The 17793-nt window shown below is 45.1% G+C and overlaps 1 protein-coding gene across 6 annotated transcripts in view; it reads right to left on the bottom strand.

Moving 5' to 3' along the window:
- Positions 1-17793, bottom strand: part of TBC1D30 (TBC1 domain family member 30) — a 192476-nt gene that overhangs the window by 50084 nt on the left and 124599 nt on the right. For 4 of the 6 annotated variants that reach the window (XM_063927548.1, XM_063927551.1, XM_063927550.1 and 1 more), the window contains exon 4: positions 6708-6769. In XM_063927548.1, the coding sequence (XP_063783618.1) occupies positions 6708-6769 (62 nt within the window). Of the gene's footprint in view, positions 1-6707; positions 6770-7565; positions 8012-17793 lie in introns of those variants that run through there. The other 2 variants (XM_063927552.1, XM_063927553.1) reach the window with 1 other exon arrangement.

Below are 17793 nucleotides of genomic sequence, written 5' to 3'. Positions count from 1 at the left end.
GATTTGAATACTACACAATGATTACAAGTCTGCTGTCTTTTTTGGCATTTTGCATGTCCCAATGTAACTGGTTGAGGCGTGTTTTCACCCAATTCCCTTCTCAACTATGCATATTTATTGATAAAATAAGAATTTACTTACCGATAATTCTATTTCTCGTAGTCCGTAGTGGATGCTGGGACTTCCGTAAGGACCATGGGGAATAGCGGCTCCGCAGGAGACTGGGCACAAAAGTAAAAGCTTTAGACTAGCTGGTGTGCACTGGCTCCTCCCCCTATGACCCTCCTCCAAGCCTCAGTTAGGATACTGTGCCCGGACGAGCGTACATAATAAGGAAGGATTTTGAATCCCGGGTAAGACTCATACCAGCCACACCAATCACACCGTACAACCTGTGATCTGAACCCAGTTAACAGTATGATAAACGTAGGAGCCTCTGAAAAGATGGCTCACAACAATAAACAACCCGATTTTTTTGTAACAATAACTATATACAAGTATTGCAGACAATCCGCACTTGGGATGGGCGCCCAGCATCCACTACGGACTACGAGAAATAGAATTATCGGTAAGTAAATTCTTATTTTCTCTGACGTCCTAGTGGATGCTGGGACTCCGTAAGGACCATGGGGATTATAACAAAGCTCCCAAACGGGCGGGAGAGTGCGGACGACTCTGCAGCACCGAATGAGAGAACTCCAGGTCCTCCTCAGCCAGGGTATCGAATTTGTAAAATTTTGCAAACGTGTTTGCCCCTGACCAAGTAGCTGCTCGGCAAAGTTGTAAAGCCGAGACCCCTCGGGCAGCCGCCCAAGATGAGCCCACTTTCCTTGTGGAATGGGCTTTAACAGATTTTGGCTGTGGCAGTCCTGCCACAGAATGTGCAAGCTGAATTGTACTACAAATCCAACGAGCAATCGTCTGCTTAGAAGCAGGAGCACCCAGCTTGTTGGGTGCATACAGGATAAACAGCGAGTCAGATTTTCTGACTCCAACCGTCCTGGAAACATATATTTTCAGAGCCCTGACTACGTCCAACAACTTGGAGTCCTCCAAGTCCCTAGTAGCCGCAGGCACCACAATAGGTTGGTTCATGTGAAACGCTGAAACCACCTTAGGGAGAAATTGAGGACGAGTCCTCAATTCTGCCATGTCTGAATGAAAAATTAGGTAAGGGCTTTTATATGACAAAGCCGCCAATTCTGAGACACGCCTGGCTGACGCCAGAGCTAACAGCATGACCACCTTCCATGTGAGATATCTTAATTCCACAGTGGTGAGTGGTTCAAACCAATGTGATTTTAGGAACCCTAAAACTACATTGAGATCCCAAGGTGCCACTGGTGGCACAAAAGGAGGCTGTATATGCAGTACCCCCTTGACAAACGTCTGAACTTCAGGCACTGAAGCCAGTTCTTTCTGGAAGAAGATCGACAGGGCCGAAATCTGAACCTTAATGGATCCTAATTTTAGGCCCATAGACAGTCCTGCTTGCAGGAAATGCAGGAAACGACCCAGTTGAAATTCCTCTGTGGGGGCCTTCTTGGCCTCACACCACGCAACATATTTTCGCCAAATGCGGTGATAATGTTTCGCGGTTACATCCTTCCTGGCTTTGATCAGGGTAGGGATGACTTCATCTGGAATGCCTTTTTCCATCAGGATCCGGCGTTCAACCGCCATGCCGTCAAACGCAGCCGCGGTAAGTCTTGGAACAGACAAGGTCCCTGCTGGAGCAGGTCCTTTCTTAGAGGTAGAGGCCACGGGTCCTCCGTGAGCATCTCTTGCAGTTCCAGGTACCAAGTTCTTCTTGGCCAATCCGGAGCCACGAGTATAGTTCTTACTCCTCTCCTTCTTATGATTCTCAGTACTTTGGGTATGAGAGGCAGAGGAGGGAACACATACACCGACTGGTACACCCACGGTGTTACCAGAGCGTCCACCGCTATTGCCTGAGGGTCCCTTGACCTGGCGCAATATCTGTCCAGTTTTTTGTTGAGACGGGACGCCATCATGTCCACCTTTGGTTTTTCCCAACGGTTTACAATCACTTGGAAGACTTCTGGGTGAAGTCCCCACTCCCCCGGGTGGAGGTCGTGTCTGCTGAGGAAGTCTGCTTCCCAGTTGTCCACTCCCGGAATGAACACTGCTGACAGTGCCACCACATGATTTTCCGCCCAGCGGAAAATCCTTGCAGCTTCTGCCATTGCCCTCCTGCTTCTTGTGCCGCCCTGTCTGTTGACGTGGGCGACTGCCGTGATGTTGTCCGATTGGATCAATACCGACTGACCCTGAAGCAGAGGCCTTGCTTGACTTAGGGCATTGTAAATGGCCCTTAGTTCCAGAATTGCATGGAATCTTCCGAATGGAATTGCTTCGTAAGAAGCCACCATTTTTCCCAGGACTCTCGTGCATTGATGCACTGACACTTGGCCTGGTTTTAGGAGGTTCCTGACTAGCTCGGATAACTCCCTGGCCTTCTCCTCCGGGAGAAACACCTTTTTCTGGACTGTGTCCAGAATCATCCCCAGGAACAGTAGACGTGTTGTTGGAATCAGCTGTGATTTTGGGATATTTAGAATCCACCCGTGCTGACGTAGCACTACCCAAGACAGTGCTACTCCGAACTCTAACTGTTTCCTGGATCTTGCCCTTATCAGGAGATCGTCCAAGTAAGGGATAATTAAGACGCCTTTTCTTCGAAGAAGAATCATCATTTCGGCCATTACCTTGGTAAAGACCCGGGGTGCCGTGGACAATCCAAACGGCAGCGTCTGAAACTGATAATGACAGTTTTGAACCACAAACCTGAGGTACCCCTGGTGAGAAGGGAAGATTGGGACATGGAGATAAGCATCTTTGATGTCCAGAGATACCATATAGTCCCCTTCTTCCAGGTTCGCTATCACTGCTCTGAGTGATTCCATCTTGAATTTGAACCTTTTTATGTAAGTGTTCAAGGATTTTAGATTTAAAATTGGTCTCACCGAGCCGTCCGGCTTCGGTACCACAAACAGCGTGGAATAATACCCCTTTCCCTGTTGTAGGAGGGGTACCTTGATTATCACCTGCTGGGAATACAGCTTGTGAATAGCTTCCAATACTGCCTCCTTGTCGGAGGGAGACGTTGGAAGAGCAGACTTCAGGAATCGGCGAGGGGGAGACGTCTCGAATTCCAAATTGTACCCCTGTGATACTACCTGCAGGATCCAGGGGTCCACTTGCGAGTGAGCCCACTGCGCGTTGAAATTTTTGAGACGGGCCCCCACCGTGCCTGAGTCCGCTTGTAAAGCCCCAGCGTCATGCTGAAGACTTGGCAGAAGCGGGGGAGGGCTTCTGCTCCTGGGAAGAGGCTGCCTGGTGCAGTCTTTTTCCCCTTCCTCTGCCCCGGGGCAGAAATGAGTGGCCTTTTGCCCGCTTGTTCTTATAGGAACGAAAGGACTGAGTTTGAAAAGACGGTGTCTTTTTCTGCTGAGAGGTGACCTGGGGTAAAAAGGTGGACTTTCCAGCCGTTGCCGTGGCCACCAGGTCTGATAGACCGACCCCAAATAACTCCTCCCCTTTATACGGCAATACTTCCATATGTCGTTTGGAATCTGCATCACCTGACCACTGTCTCGTCCATAACGCCCTTCTGGCAGAAATGGACATCGCACTCACTCTTGATGCCAGGGTGCAAATATCCCTCTGTGCATCTCGCATATATAGTAATACATCCTTTAAATGCTCTATAGTTAATAAAATACTGTCCCTATCCAGGGTATCAATATTTTCAGTCAGGGAATCCGACCAAGCCACTCCAGCACTGCACATCCAGGCTGAGGCGATTGCTGGTCGCAGTATAACACCAGTATGTGTGTATATACCTTTTAGGATATTTTCCAGCCTTCTATCAGCTGGTTCCTTGAGGGCGGCCGTATCAGGAGACGGTAACGCCACTTGTTTTGATAAGCGTGTGAGCGCCTTATCTACCCTAGGGGGTGTTTCCCAACGTGCCCTAACCTCTGGCGGGAAAGGGTGACAATAATTTGTTAGAAATCAGCAGTTTTTTATCAGGGGAAACCCACGCTTTATCACACACCTCATTTAATTCCTCTGATTCAGGAAAAACTACTGGTAGTTTTTTCACACCCCACATAATACCCTTTTTTGTGGTACTTGTAGTGTCAGAAATGTTCAATGCCTCCTTCATTGCCGTGATCATGTAACGTGTGGCCCTACTGGACATTACGTTTGTCTCCTCACCGTCGACACTGGATTTAGTATCCGTGTCTGGGTCGACCATCTGAGGTAACGGGCGTTTTAGCGCCCCTGACGGTGTCTGAGACGCCTGAACAGGCACTAACTGATTTGCCGGCTGTCTCATGTCGTCAACAGTTTTTTGCAAAGTGCTGACATTGTCACGTAATTCTTTAAATACGACCATCCAGTCAGGTGTCGACTCCCTAGGGGGTGACATCACTAACACAGGCAATTGCTCTGCTTCCACATCATTTTCCTCCTCATACATGTCGACACAATCGTACCGACACCCAGCACACACACAGGGAATGCTCTGATAGAGGACAGGACCCCACTAGCCCTTTGGGGAGACAGAGGGAGAGTTTGCCAGCACACACCAGAGCGCTATATATATATACAGGGATAACCTTATATAAGTGTTACTCCCTGTTATAGCTGCTGTATTTATATATTAGCTGCCAATAGTGCCCCCCCTCTCTGTTTTACCCTGTTTCTGTAGTGCAGGACTGCAGGGGAGAGTCAGGGAGCCGTCCTTCCAGCGGAGCTGTGAAAGAAAATGGCGCTTGTGTGCTGAGGAGAAAGGCTCCGCCCCCTTCACGGCGGCCTTTTCTCCCGCTTTTTTCAGGAAAACTGGCAGGGGTTAAATGCATCCATATAGCCCAGGAGCTATATGTGATGCATTTCTTTAGCCATATAAGGTTTTTACAGTGTTTTATTGCGTCTCAGGGCGCTCCCCCCCAGCGCCCTGCACCCTCAGTGACCGGAGTGTGAAGTGTGCTGAGAGCAATGGCGCACAGCTGCAGTGCTGTGCGCTACCTTATTTGAAGACAGGAACGTCTTCTGCCGCCGATTTCTCCGGACCTCTTCGCTCTTCTGGCTCTGTAAGGGGGGCGGCGGCGCGGCTCCGGGACCCATCCAGGCTGAACCTGTGATCGTCCCTCTGGAGCTAATGTCCAGTAGCCAAGAAGCCCAATCCACTCTGCACGCAGGTGAGTTCGCTTCTTCTCCCCTTAGTCCCACGATGCAGTGAGCCTGTTGCCAGCAGGACTCACTGAAAATAAAAAACCTATTTAAACTTTTACTTCTAAGCAGCTCAGGAGAGCCACCTAGCATGCACCCTTCTCGTTCGGGCACAAAAATCTAACTGAGGCTTGGAGGAGGGTCATAGGGGGAGGAGCCAGTGCACACCAGCTAGTCTAAAGCTTTTACTTTTGTGCCCAGTCTCCTGCGGAGCCGCTATTCCCCATGGTCCTTACGGAAGTCCCAGCATCCACTAGGACGTCAGAGAAATTAGTATTTTGGACCCATCATACGCTGGGTCGCTAGCTATTGTGGCCGCCATATAGCCTCATCCCCCTGTGACTAATTTCTCAATTATGCCTATAGCCACGCATCTCTCTAGCCTAATGCCACCCTCCCAGGTCTTTCTTGCTGCATGCCACCCTCTACCTCTTATCTCTCTGGACTCATGCCACCCCTCATGTCTCTCCAGGCTCATATACTCTCCTCCCATCATGCCTTCTTTGGGCACTCCATAACTTATAATTGTTTTCCCCTTCTAAGCCACAGGTGTTGTGGGGGCATGTGTGCACCGCTTGCAAAGCATACATGCAGTACCATAGGGAGTTTGCTATGTGTACATTTTTAAATAATGAACTGCTCCAGATATTTTCAGGTAGGTGAATGACTGAGTGGGGGAGGGCAGGGGAAAATGGTGTGTTTTACAGAGATGTGACCTGTTAAGTAGGAGAAGAGTCTACACCAGGGGTGGAGGGAGGGGTGCTATGAGAAAGCAAAAAGACAGGGTGACCTTTAAATATAGCTAGAAACTTCCGTTACCTTTAAAATTAGTTTTGGATGATTTCATGCTAAGCCCTAATCATAGATCATAGTTTATAGTGGAGCAGTGAAAAATATTTTTTTAGGAGGAAGCAATATTTAAACAATGTTTGACAAACAATAAGGAACTGAGGTGTTATCTTACAGCTATCATAATAAAACTTAACTTAAAATTACACTTGTTTACAGTGACTAAAACAACCAAAAAAATGTAAAGTACTTGTCCTGAACAGTGCTTGCAGCTCTCCCTACCCCTTGTTTTCACATCTGTTTATACGGTCTAGCTTGTATGTCCTGTTTTCCCCATTGTGTGGTGCTCAATGATAATATTAATAAATGCTTTCAAATTACACTTACAGGGCGGAAAGTAATGAAGTCCGAGGTGTAATGAAGTGTAATGAATGCTGGATGAACTCTGACATTTTTTTTTAAAGTGGCAGTCATTTATAGAGCTGGCATTCTGCACTTCAGGCCAACTCGGTCTCCATAACATCCCGCTCATAATTCCCAATAACCAAGTGTGAATTTTCTGAAATTAGATTGTAGTTTTGCAGGACTATAGGGTAGACTATACAGATGACATCAGACAAAACACATTTATATACATAATGCACATCATACAGTACCTGCTGAAAGCCATTCTGGCCCAGTGAAGGCTCAAGTGTAAATTTCAACTTTGTGTCTACACCTAGTGGGGGGGAAAAAAAATTTAGTCACCTAGTAATTGAAACTAGCACACAACCAGAGTTGCATCTATTATTTCAGCGTTCATTTCAACTTGAAAAAGTTAATTAAAAAAAACACTGCAGTGTAGAGTGCTATTCCCCTTGACGTGGAAAAAAGCTTCCCTTGCGTGGAGGTGACACAACACGGCAACGCTCTGTTTACCGTAAGCAGAACAGGGAGGTGGAAGGGCGCTGTCCAGTGCTGAAATACTGCTGTCAGCGAGCGGGCGAATCACACAGCTAGAACCACACTCACTGCACTTCCTGCACAGTACATACAGATCTCACATCTGTTGCTTAATCGTGCACATCGACCAGATAATGCAACATGTACTTAACTATAAACCACTCATTGCCCTGCAATGAAAGCCCATGTAGCGTTGGAGACAAAAGGACGGCTCTCCATTTGTTGGGAAAGCAGCACTAACCAAAACATAACAAGCGCTCTCCCCTATGAGGTTCCCTACCATGCAGATCCATTGTGCGACGTGAAAGCTTGTACCAGCAGCAGCCACCTCTCTGTCACGGACTAGGTTATAATAACGCGCACACACACACATAGCACTGCAACTGGTTGCTGAGCCGATTACTCTTCAATGCCATGATTAATAACTCATTCCTAAACAGATGGATAGACTGCTTAATGACGGACTACCGTGTCACACACAGTCAGACATTCCCCCAAGCCTCAGTCAATCCGCCTCCGTGATATCCTTTGCTGCAGCCGTGGGCTGGATACATGGGGCTGTGTGACCTCACCTGGCTCCAGGGTGCAGAGCAGGCGGGGTGCAGTCCGGGAGATGCAGTTCCTCTTCTTCAGCACGTTGCTGAGGATGTTGCCCACTCCTCCTCCTCCTCCCGCATTTTGCCTTTTCAAGCACCTGCCTCCTCGCCGCAGGCTGCAAGACAGTCTCTCCTGTCTCATGGAGGAGAGCCGGGTATAGCCGCTTGGCCAAGTCCTACAGGCAGGAGGAGCAGCAGCCTCGAATCAGTCGTCTTTCAGAGACAGCAATGACGCAAATGCATTGTGTGAGATAATGCAGCCTCAGGTGCAGTGGCTCCCTGCAGAGGACCGGCCGATCCGCAGTCTTCCTCCTATGCAGTATCACTACCAGGTTCCCCAAAACACACGGTGCCGATAGCTGCTGTGTTTCTGGTGGCAGCCTTTTGTGGAGGAAATCTGCAGTGCAGAGGTGACCACCGACTATAGATGCAGGAATGAGGAGGGACTGGAGGAGGGATGGCTCCACCTACCCACCATTATATCATTCTACCAGGCTTCACATTTTCACTCACTCGTCTGTTTCCAAAAAGATATAACCTGATTGCTCTTTACAGTTACTACGAATCAATGACCGTGTCAGGCAGAAATGCTATAATATTTTCTTCAACAACTTTATCTTTAATTGCAGTATATAATACATTTATGATTCATTTTAAAAGCAATGTATCAGGAAACACTAAGGATTGGTAAAACTACTACTACTAAGTGAACGAGCCCTAATCAGGTAGCTAGTCATACCTGGGATACTGCTGGATTTTTGGATATAATAAATGGATTAAAAAGAAGAAAAAAAACGGGAAAGAGAAAGGAAATACTGGTTTTAACATGTATTAAATGGAGGGATTTCTCGAGGTTTCTCGCTTTGAGTTCCATGCTGATATTACATTAGACATTGCTGAATTTTTTTACACTTTTACCTGGCTTTGCACAATATTCTTCCCAAGAGGTTCACAACTTCCTCTAGGCTTCTAACATTATATACAGCACCGGATATTGTAACGCCTTCATATGGATTTGCCCATTAGGCTAAGTGATGGCTATTTTACATCTTAAGCACTGAATACAGACCACAATTAACCCTCAATACACAAAAACTATCACGTGTAGAGAATTTATTTTCAGAATGTGTGTCATGTTTCAGTAACCTATCAAATACATCTTTCTGCCTTTCTTGGTCAATGAAAAGCCTAAAGACCAGCAGATAAAATTCAGACTATTCACACAAGGAAAACACACACACACACACACACACACGAGTTGCTCTGATATCCTGGTAAATGATGTCCATTAATCACCACTCCCTCTATCTGCCCAACAACTTAACAGGACACGGCACTATGCAGACAAACCAAATACAGTTGAACTATAACAGTCTAAATGCATTTCTTTAACAAATTGTCTAACTACTTTAATTACAGCTCAAATGTATTATGCAAATATGACACCTATGTGCAAAACATTTCCCCCTCGTTCCATCCTTCTGCGTTTACCCTTGTTGTCTGTTTTCTTCTCCCACTTTCTTTTAATGTGATAACTTAGTTGATATTTTATATTACTGAATACTGTTCTTTTATCGATATGTACATTGTATTTTTGCCAATTATTCCTATAGTTTACTCTTTCAACACACTCGTAGTATTAATGGAAATGCTGATTTCATTGATTAAATCATATCTGGACGAACTTGTGTGTCTCACTCGCTGACTTTATATGACAGTCATCTTTCTATATGACTCCAGTCAACTTTTTTTCTCCACTTATCAACTCAATGATTTTACATAGTAATGATTATATTGTTGGCAACTGTACAACATTTATTGCGTTTTAATATTTTGAGTATTCTTTTTGTAAAAATAAAAAAAAAACAGATAGATTTTGAAAAAAGAAAACCAAATACAGTACATTGTCAGGCTTATAATGTGCAGCTGTATTTTACAAAGGTGGCTGCTATGGAAACACCTGCTGGGGGCTATAATTTGATTAGTGTATTGTTAATTTAGGAAAGTACACACACTTTTAGTGCTAAAATATGGAGAGCCATTTCACACTAATTGGGTTTTAGCAGAGAATTTCTCTTACTTTATAAATAAATCTGTGGCAATTTTCTATGAAAATGTGAAATCCAGAAACAAAGGGGGCGGATTCAATTTAAAATGATGTGCCACAAAGCATTGCAGCGATACCCAGCTGCGCACACTTCATCCATTTACGAATGTCTTTCTAAAGATACCTTAAACAGGGAGAGCAGAGACTGCTGCCCTGATCATCCCACCCATGGATCCACCACTGATTCTGCAGGATATTTGGGAAAGTAAAAACACATTTTTACCCACATGCAAGTAAATATAAGTAAAATTTTACCTACGTACAAAAATAACCGTGCAGACGGAATCTCACAGCTAATTGTATCTGCCCCACTTGTAACTAATCCTACACAGAATATCACATACCTCCCAACATGACCCTCTCCAGGAGGGACACAATGCTCTGCTCCTGGACTTCCCTCTTAAGTTATAATTGCCATCACCTGTGCTGAAACACCTTTCTTATCCATTAGCCTGTTCAACACAGGTGATAGCAATCATGAATTAAGAGAAAATCCAGGAGCAGAGCATTTTGTCCCTCCTGGAGAGGGTCATGTTGGGAGGTATGTTATCATATGGTGTAAAGCAAGTGTTTCCCAAATCGGTTTCTCATGAACCTAGGTCACGCTTTCAGGATTTGTGCCTGTGGAAATCTAGAATAATTAATCTCCTAGCCAAACAGACCAAGTCCCCTGTGCAAATCCTGAAAACATGTGCTGTGGGGGCATGTCGACCAGATTTTTGAGATGCTATTATAAGCTTTTAATGTACCAATATTACACTTTTTCAGCTACATACACTTTGGCGTAACCTTCAGTTAAGCACACATAAACCTGTGAAAGTAAGTCACTTAAGGGTATTCAATAGTTTTGGGCACTGCGATAATTAATTGGCAGCCCGACAAAGCAATTCAACTGTTTTGGGTGCCCATTATTTATCACACTTGTCGCACCCAAAAGCAATCGCTGCTTATATCAGCTAAACCTGTGCAAAGTTCTGGTTACAGTGCCCAAACCACAGACTTTTCACACGTTTGCTCACACATCAGAAGGCTGCGACAGAAATTTGCACCCAATTGGAGCAATTGAATTGCTCTATCATTAATTAGCGTAGCGCCCAAAACAATAGTATTCCCCCTTTGTTCAAATAAGTCCATATGTATTTGCACATTTACATGTTTTACTTGCATTGTGTTGCAATGTATTTTTGTAATGCTTCTTGTTCCATTTCAATGTCTGAGGTACATGAATGCTGTTGAAAATAAACATTCATCACAATGAGTGCACCCTATAAAAGCAATGAGATGCAGGTAAAAAGCATTTGCATGCTGTTGTCTTCAACAAAATGATTTCCAGTCATCTCAGCCAGGTTTTAACAAAAAAAATACAGATTGAAAGCATTTATATATGCATATTATACCTATACATTACAATATGCAGTTTACATGCATATTTACTTATACTTTAACATGCAATTAAAAGCAGTATAGTAAATGCTAGTGTGTATATAACCATAGATCAGACTCACTAAACCCTTCCGTAAAAGAGTGATGTGCCACAGCATAAGTGTAGCGCCACACATAGTGGCCAAACGGGTCCCGTTCAGCGTGACCCGCTTGGCCGCAAGGAGACTGCACATGGGTGCCTATGCAGGGGCCAACACATGTGCGGCAGTCCTGCAGCCGCCGGATCCAACCGCAGCATGCTGTGGTCGGGCCGGATGACAGGACGGCGGGATTTCAAGGAGAACACATACATATCAATGTATGTGTTCACACAATGCGGCACGGCCGCACTGTGTTCCATTGAAATACCGTGTGTCACTGGCCGGATCCTTTTCTGCAGAATCCCGCTGAACAGGATCTGTGTGCACACAAATCACCCCTCCCGGGCCAAGTGGGTCCCAGCCAGTGGCGTGCGGTGAGGTCAGTGTCTGGTGAGGCACTGCAGCCATAATGTCCACCGAGTCCCGCCGATGACCCCTACCACCACCGAGCCAAAGCCTGCTACTGCCCCCAAGTCTCTGCCCACTACCACCACAACTAATGGCCTCTGCCCATGCCAATGGCTGCTACCTTCCTGCCCTGTCTCCCCCCAGCGCCACCTTCATGCCCTGTCTCCCTCCATTGCCACCATCCTGCTCTGTCTCCTTCCAGGGTCACCATCCTGCCCTGTCTCCCTCCAGCGCCACAATCCTGCCCTGTCTCCCTCCATTGCCACCATCTTGCTCTGTCTCCTTCCAGTGTCACCACCCTGCCCTGTCTCATTCCACACCACCATGCTGCCCTGTCTCCCTCCGTTGCCACCATCCTGCTCTGTCTCCCTCCATTGCCACCATCCTGCCCTGTCTCCTTCCAGTGTCACCATCCTGCCCTGTCTCCTTCCACGCCACCATCCTGCCCTGTCTCCTTAAACAAAACCATCCTTCCCTATCTCCCTCCATGACACCATCCTGCCCTATCTCCCTCCACGCCACCATAGGAAGAGATGGGAGAGAGAGAGAGAGAGAGAGAGAGAGAGAGAGAGGAGGAATAGGGGAGATGTGAAAGGAGAAATAGTGGGAGACTGGAGAAAAGGGGAGATGGGAGAGAAAGGAGGAATCAGAGATGTGAGAGAGTAGGAACAGGTGGAGATGGGAGAGGTGGACAAGAGGAAACAGGAGAAAGAAAGGAAGAATATGGAGAGTGGAGGAATAGGGATACAGAAGAGAGAGCGGAGGAATAGGGGTAGATGAAAGAGAGGAGGAATAGGGGGAGACGGGAGAGAGAGAGGAGGAATTGGGCGAGGCAGAGAGAGGAGGAAGAGGCGAAGGCAGGAGGAGAGTGAGAGATGAGGAATAGGGGGAGATGGCAGAAAGACAGGAGGAAAGGAATGGGGAAACGTCAAAGAGCTGTAATATCCATTTACACCCAGTCAGAGCAGGAGATGGCAGCAAGGTAGTGACCTAGCAGTAGTATATTTCTGGCTGCAGTCACCCTGTTTCATTTGGCCACTGGCGGTCTTTGCAGTGACTATGTCCACTAACATCCGGACCTGATGCCGCCCGCACTGGAAGAGCTGTAACACCACCCGCAAACTCTCAGCTCCTCATACCAGTGTTTGTCACCAAAAACACGGCTGCTTAACGTTACATTATGACATCACAACACAGCCACATCTTACACAAACCATGTGGTTTTTAGTCAGCGCTACTTACTGTAGATGCAGGGGTTAGAGTTGGATTAGGGGTTTGGGATTGGTTAGGGTAATAGCGTTAAGAGTATTAGAGTCACAGTTCGAATTAAGGGTAAGGGTTGAGGTGTTAAGGTAGTAGAATTAATTGTGAGGGTTTTGAGTATAAGTATTAGGGTTTAAGATCAGGGGTGAGGGTTAGGGTATTAGTGTTTGGGGTTCGGAATGATGATAAAAATAATTTTATTTCTATAGTACACTTTCACCAAAAGGACTCAAGGCACTTAAGGGTGAGGGTTAAGGTATTAGTGTTAGGATATTAGGATTAAAGGTGAGGGTTATACCTCCTGGGATGTTCTTTTTAAAAATGGTTACTATGCATGTGTGTATTACGAGATAAAAAACGATTTAAAAAGGGTATTTTGATTTCACATTATTGTGAAATAACCAAACCTGTAGATATTTCTGTCCTGAAATATTATCACCACATTACACACACACAAACAAAATTTACTTCATGAACCGATTCAGAGATCCATCTAACCTCCCTTATTTCCACCATATCCATGTTAATACTGTAACGATACTTTTAAAACAATTACTAAAGACTTCCAAATGATTCTGCCATTTAGTCACCATGCTGCACAATGTTATCAGATTAATAATCGTTTAGTACTAAAAAAGGGATAAAATACAAATTACTATGCAGCCTCATATTACTATTTGGAGTATGGCTTTTTTTCTGGATTAAGCACGAGATAAAAACTCCCCGGCTCATAACTGTGTGATTGCTGTTGTGAATATCAGAGCAGAGCTTTACACAGAGGGTACCATGGGAACATCCCTGCAGTCAAATCCCTGACCCAAAGAGCTTGCACTCTAAAGAGGAGTAAGGAGCAGGCAGGTGGCACACAGGGTATGGCAGAGGGGTCACTAGCCAAATGGACAAGCTGTGTACACAGCTACAGATGGGATATTAATATATACTGCTCACATACCACATAAGATAGCCCCCCTCAGTAACTGTTGTGCAATTGCGAGGTCACCGTGTACCAGTGGCTGCCTGGTTCACCATCACCTGAAGAGATGCCTGCAGGCAGGTGCCAGCTGATGTATGTGGGTGGGGTCAAGGAGTGTGGGGATGAAAAGAGAAAGGTTTCTGCCTTGAGCACACTGTCCGGGGAGCAATGTACAGGATGGCTCCCCGTCTGCCTGACATTTCTCTTTCCCTGCTCCTCGTTCAGGATTCTCCTGGTTCACAGCAGCTGAAGCACTCCCATCTTCCTGCAGAGAGGGCTGTCACCATGTCAAAAAGTGTCCACAGCCCTGTGTGGCTACTTTTGTTTCTGCATATTCACCTTAGTCTAGGTGTAGACAATGTCTCCAATATGTGGGCGGCCATTTTATGGTGGTCGAACTGGCACTTCTGTAAAGGGCAGAATTAGTATAAGCAAACCTCACCTACCGAGCACAGCGTTGCTAGGCTGGACCAGGCTACTGGAGGACGGGCAGGCGCGTGTTCATATAATCTAATTTCATAATAATAATTAGTGCACGCCCCCCCGCCCCTGGAATCGCCCACTGCCCAATCACATGAGATTCAGTGACAGGGGCGTGCTCGCTGTCAGCACGCCCCTATCAAAGCGGCACTTCTACAGGTGCCGCTTATAGGTTTTTGTTAAATGGACTATGACTGCCCTTATGCTTGGCCCCGCCCCCCGCTTCCGGCCCTGTATCATTGACAGCGGGAGGCACCGAGAGCGATGCCTCCAGAACACATTTAAAACTGTTTTTTAGTAGGTAAAAAATTATTCAAATAATGCAAAGGCTAAAGTATATACTTATGACACAAAATATGTGTCATAAGTATCTTCTTTGTATTATTTTAATCATTAATGACAGGGGAGGCACTGCCTCCCCTGCCTGCACGTCCCTGGTCCCAGCCTAATAGGTATCTCCATCATATAATTTCTTTCAAATAGTAGTGGGGGACAACAATTTAGGAAACCAGAGTTACCTGATCCTGCCTCCTGCAGTACTGTCTGTTCTTCACCAGTGACTGCCTTAACAAAAAGATCATCCTGCACATTACTTCAGCAAATATTGACTTGCTTAGATAATGTCCCAGCAATCAATTCATAATGCTTCAGACTGCTATAGCAACAGTCATATGAAAGTTGTCACATGCTACAGTGAAGTTAGATTACTATAGGTTATATTGATGTGCTCCTGCACAGAAGCAATGGCGTGAGTCAGCCATAAAAAGCTCGCAGTAATGAAAAGCATCTGGGACGCTACTGGTTCAGATAAGTTCAAAGAAATCCTTTAAAAAAGTTAATGGCCATATTTAGTTAACATGGGGGAAGAAAACTGGAACTGCAGAATAAGGAGAGGGTACACATAAGCCCTAGAACAGGTTGTCTAACCTGCCATATACTATGAAACTGTAAAGTGGTCTGTGTGCAAATCACTACAGGAGTCTGGAGAGCTGCATAAGTGTCCTTACTAGCTACAGTCATGCTGAACAAAAATGGCTGCAGAGGCACTTCCTGTATAACACTTCCTGAATAGCAATTAGATGCCAATGATGCAACTTTCACCATCCACATACATCTATAAAAAAAAATAAAAAAAACCTTTATAAATACAGTCAATAATATTAAATATTAATAGTAAAACAGTGTGCCAATGCAATTAAATAGAATACCTCCCGAACACTTGCAAATTGGGACAAATGTTCTGATTATGGGTTAGCCAAAAGCAGGAAGGACAAAACATATGGCTTCCACTATAATTGCGTGGGTCAGCCTAAGAAAACAGCGGGCCCACACTACTCCAAGAGGATACCAGCACTGTACTGAAATATAGCGGGGTTCATCCAGATACCTCAAGCATTAGTATTGGGGAAAGAAACAAAACAGCTTTGCCTAGTATACAGGATAAGTATCCCATGCTTTTGGGATCCCTGTTATAACAGAAACCAGCTCAGATAGCACTAGCCCCCGTCTGTGGGGGTTGAGGGGTTACTTTTTTTCCCCCCATATACAAGCCTGAACAAAATTTGCAGCAATTAGTTCATTTTGAGCTGAAATTCACCAAACACCAACAGACAGAATTTCTAACAGTTTCATACAACCAGGGCCAAAACTAGGATTTTCATCACTCAGGGCAAGACAGTAACTCTCACACACGCTGGGGAGGCTGCACATGGTGGCTGACTGACATATACACACACACTGTGGTGCCATAAACCTAATATAGGGATGCGGTTATGTGACTGGCGGTCAGGAGAGACGTTTTAGACAGGTATAAAAAAACACAGAAGCATTAATAGTTTATTTTTATCAATTAACAAAATGCAAAGTGAAAGAACAGAAGATAAATCTAAATCATATCAATATTTGGTGTCGCCAACCTTTGCCTTCAAAACAGCATCAATTCTTCAAGGAACACTTGCATAATTTTTTAAAGATCTCGGCAGGGAGGTTGTTCCAAACATCTTGGAGAACTAACCACAGATCTTCTGTGGATGTAGGGTTGCTCAAATCCTTCTGTCTCTTCATGTAATCCCAGACAGATTCGATGTTGTTGAGGATCAGGGCTCTGTGGGGGCCATATCATCACTTCCAGGACTGCTTGTTCTTCTTTACGCTGAAGACAGTTCTTAATGACATTAGCTGTATGTTGTTGTCCTGCTGCAAAATAAATCTGGAGCCAATCAGATGCCTCCATCATGGTATTGCATGATGGATAAGTACCTGGCTGTATATCTCACCACTGAAACAGGCAACATTGAGGACTAGAGACGCAATGATTTGCCAAGAAAACTTAGCACATTACATGAAAGACACATCTTGCTTACATAGCCCTTCGAAACTGGAAGATGTCAGGCAGTGCTATCAGCTCAGAAATGGCAGAAGCCAGTGGGACCTAGGTACACCAATCTATTGTTTGGAGAAGTCTGTCCAGAAGTGGCCTTCATGGAAAAATTGCAGCCAAATAGCCATACTTTTGACATGGAAACAAGCCCAAGCGACTCAACTATCCATGAAAACATAGAGACTGGGGTGCAGAAAAATGGCAGCAGGTGCTCTGGACTGTTGAAGCAAAATTTTAAATATTTTGCTATAATAGAAGGAAGTATGTTCGCTGTAGGGTTGGAGAGCGGTACAATAATGAGTGTCTGCAGGCAACAGTGAAGCATGGTGGATATTCCATGCAAGTGTGGGGCTTTTTTTCAACAACTGGAGTTGGGGATTTGGTCAGGATTAATGGTGTATTCAATGCTGAGAAATACAGGCAGGTACTTATCCAACAAGTAATACCATCAGGGAGGTGTCCGAATGGCTCCAAATTTATTCTGCAGCAGCACAACGACCCCAAACATACAACCAATGTCATTAAGAACTACCTTCAGCATAAAGAAGAACAAGGAGTCCTGGAAGTAATGATATGGCCCCCACAGAGCCCTGATCTTAATATAATCGAGTCTGTCTGGAATTACACAAAGAGACAGAAGGATTTGAGCATGCCTACATCCACAGAAGAGCTGTGGTTAGTTCTCCACGATGTTTGGAACAACCTTCCTGCAGAGTTGCTTCAAAAACTGTGTGCAAATGTACCTAGAACAATTGATGCTGTTTTAAAAGGCAAAGGATGGTCACACCAATACTGATTTTAGATTTATCTACTGTTCATTCACTTTACATTTTGTTAATTGATAAAAATAAACTATTAATACTTCTATTTTTAAAATACATTCTTACATTGCAGTATTTTTTCCACGCCAGCCTAAAGCTTTTGCACAGCACTGTACACATACATACACTGTGCTCCCATACATATATACACACACCCACACAGTGCCTCTATACATAATATACACACACTTATCCTGACGACGGGACAGGTTCCCGAAACGTTGAAATAAAACACTGAATTTTCTACCA

This window comes from Pseudophryne corroboree, chromosome 6 (assembly GCF_028390025.1).
Source record: "Pseudophryne corroboree isolate aPseCor3 chromosome 6, aPseCor3.hap2, whole genome shotgun sequence".
Lineage (NCBI taxonomy): Eukaryota > Metazoa > Chordata > Amphibia > Anura > Myobatrachidae > Pseudophryne > Pseudophryne corroboree.
The sequence above is the reverse complement of the archived record's forward strand: the minus strand, read 5'-3'. Positions and strand labels throughout refer to the sequence as shown.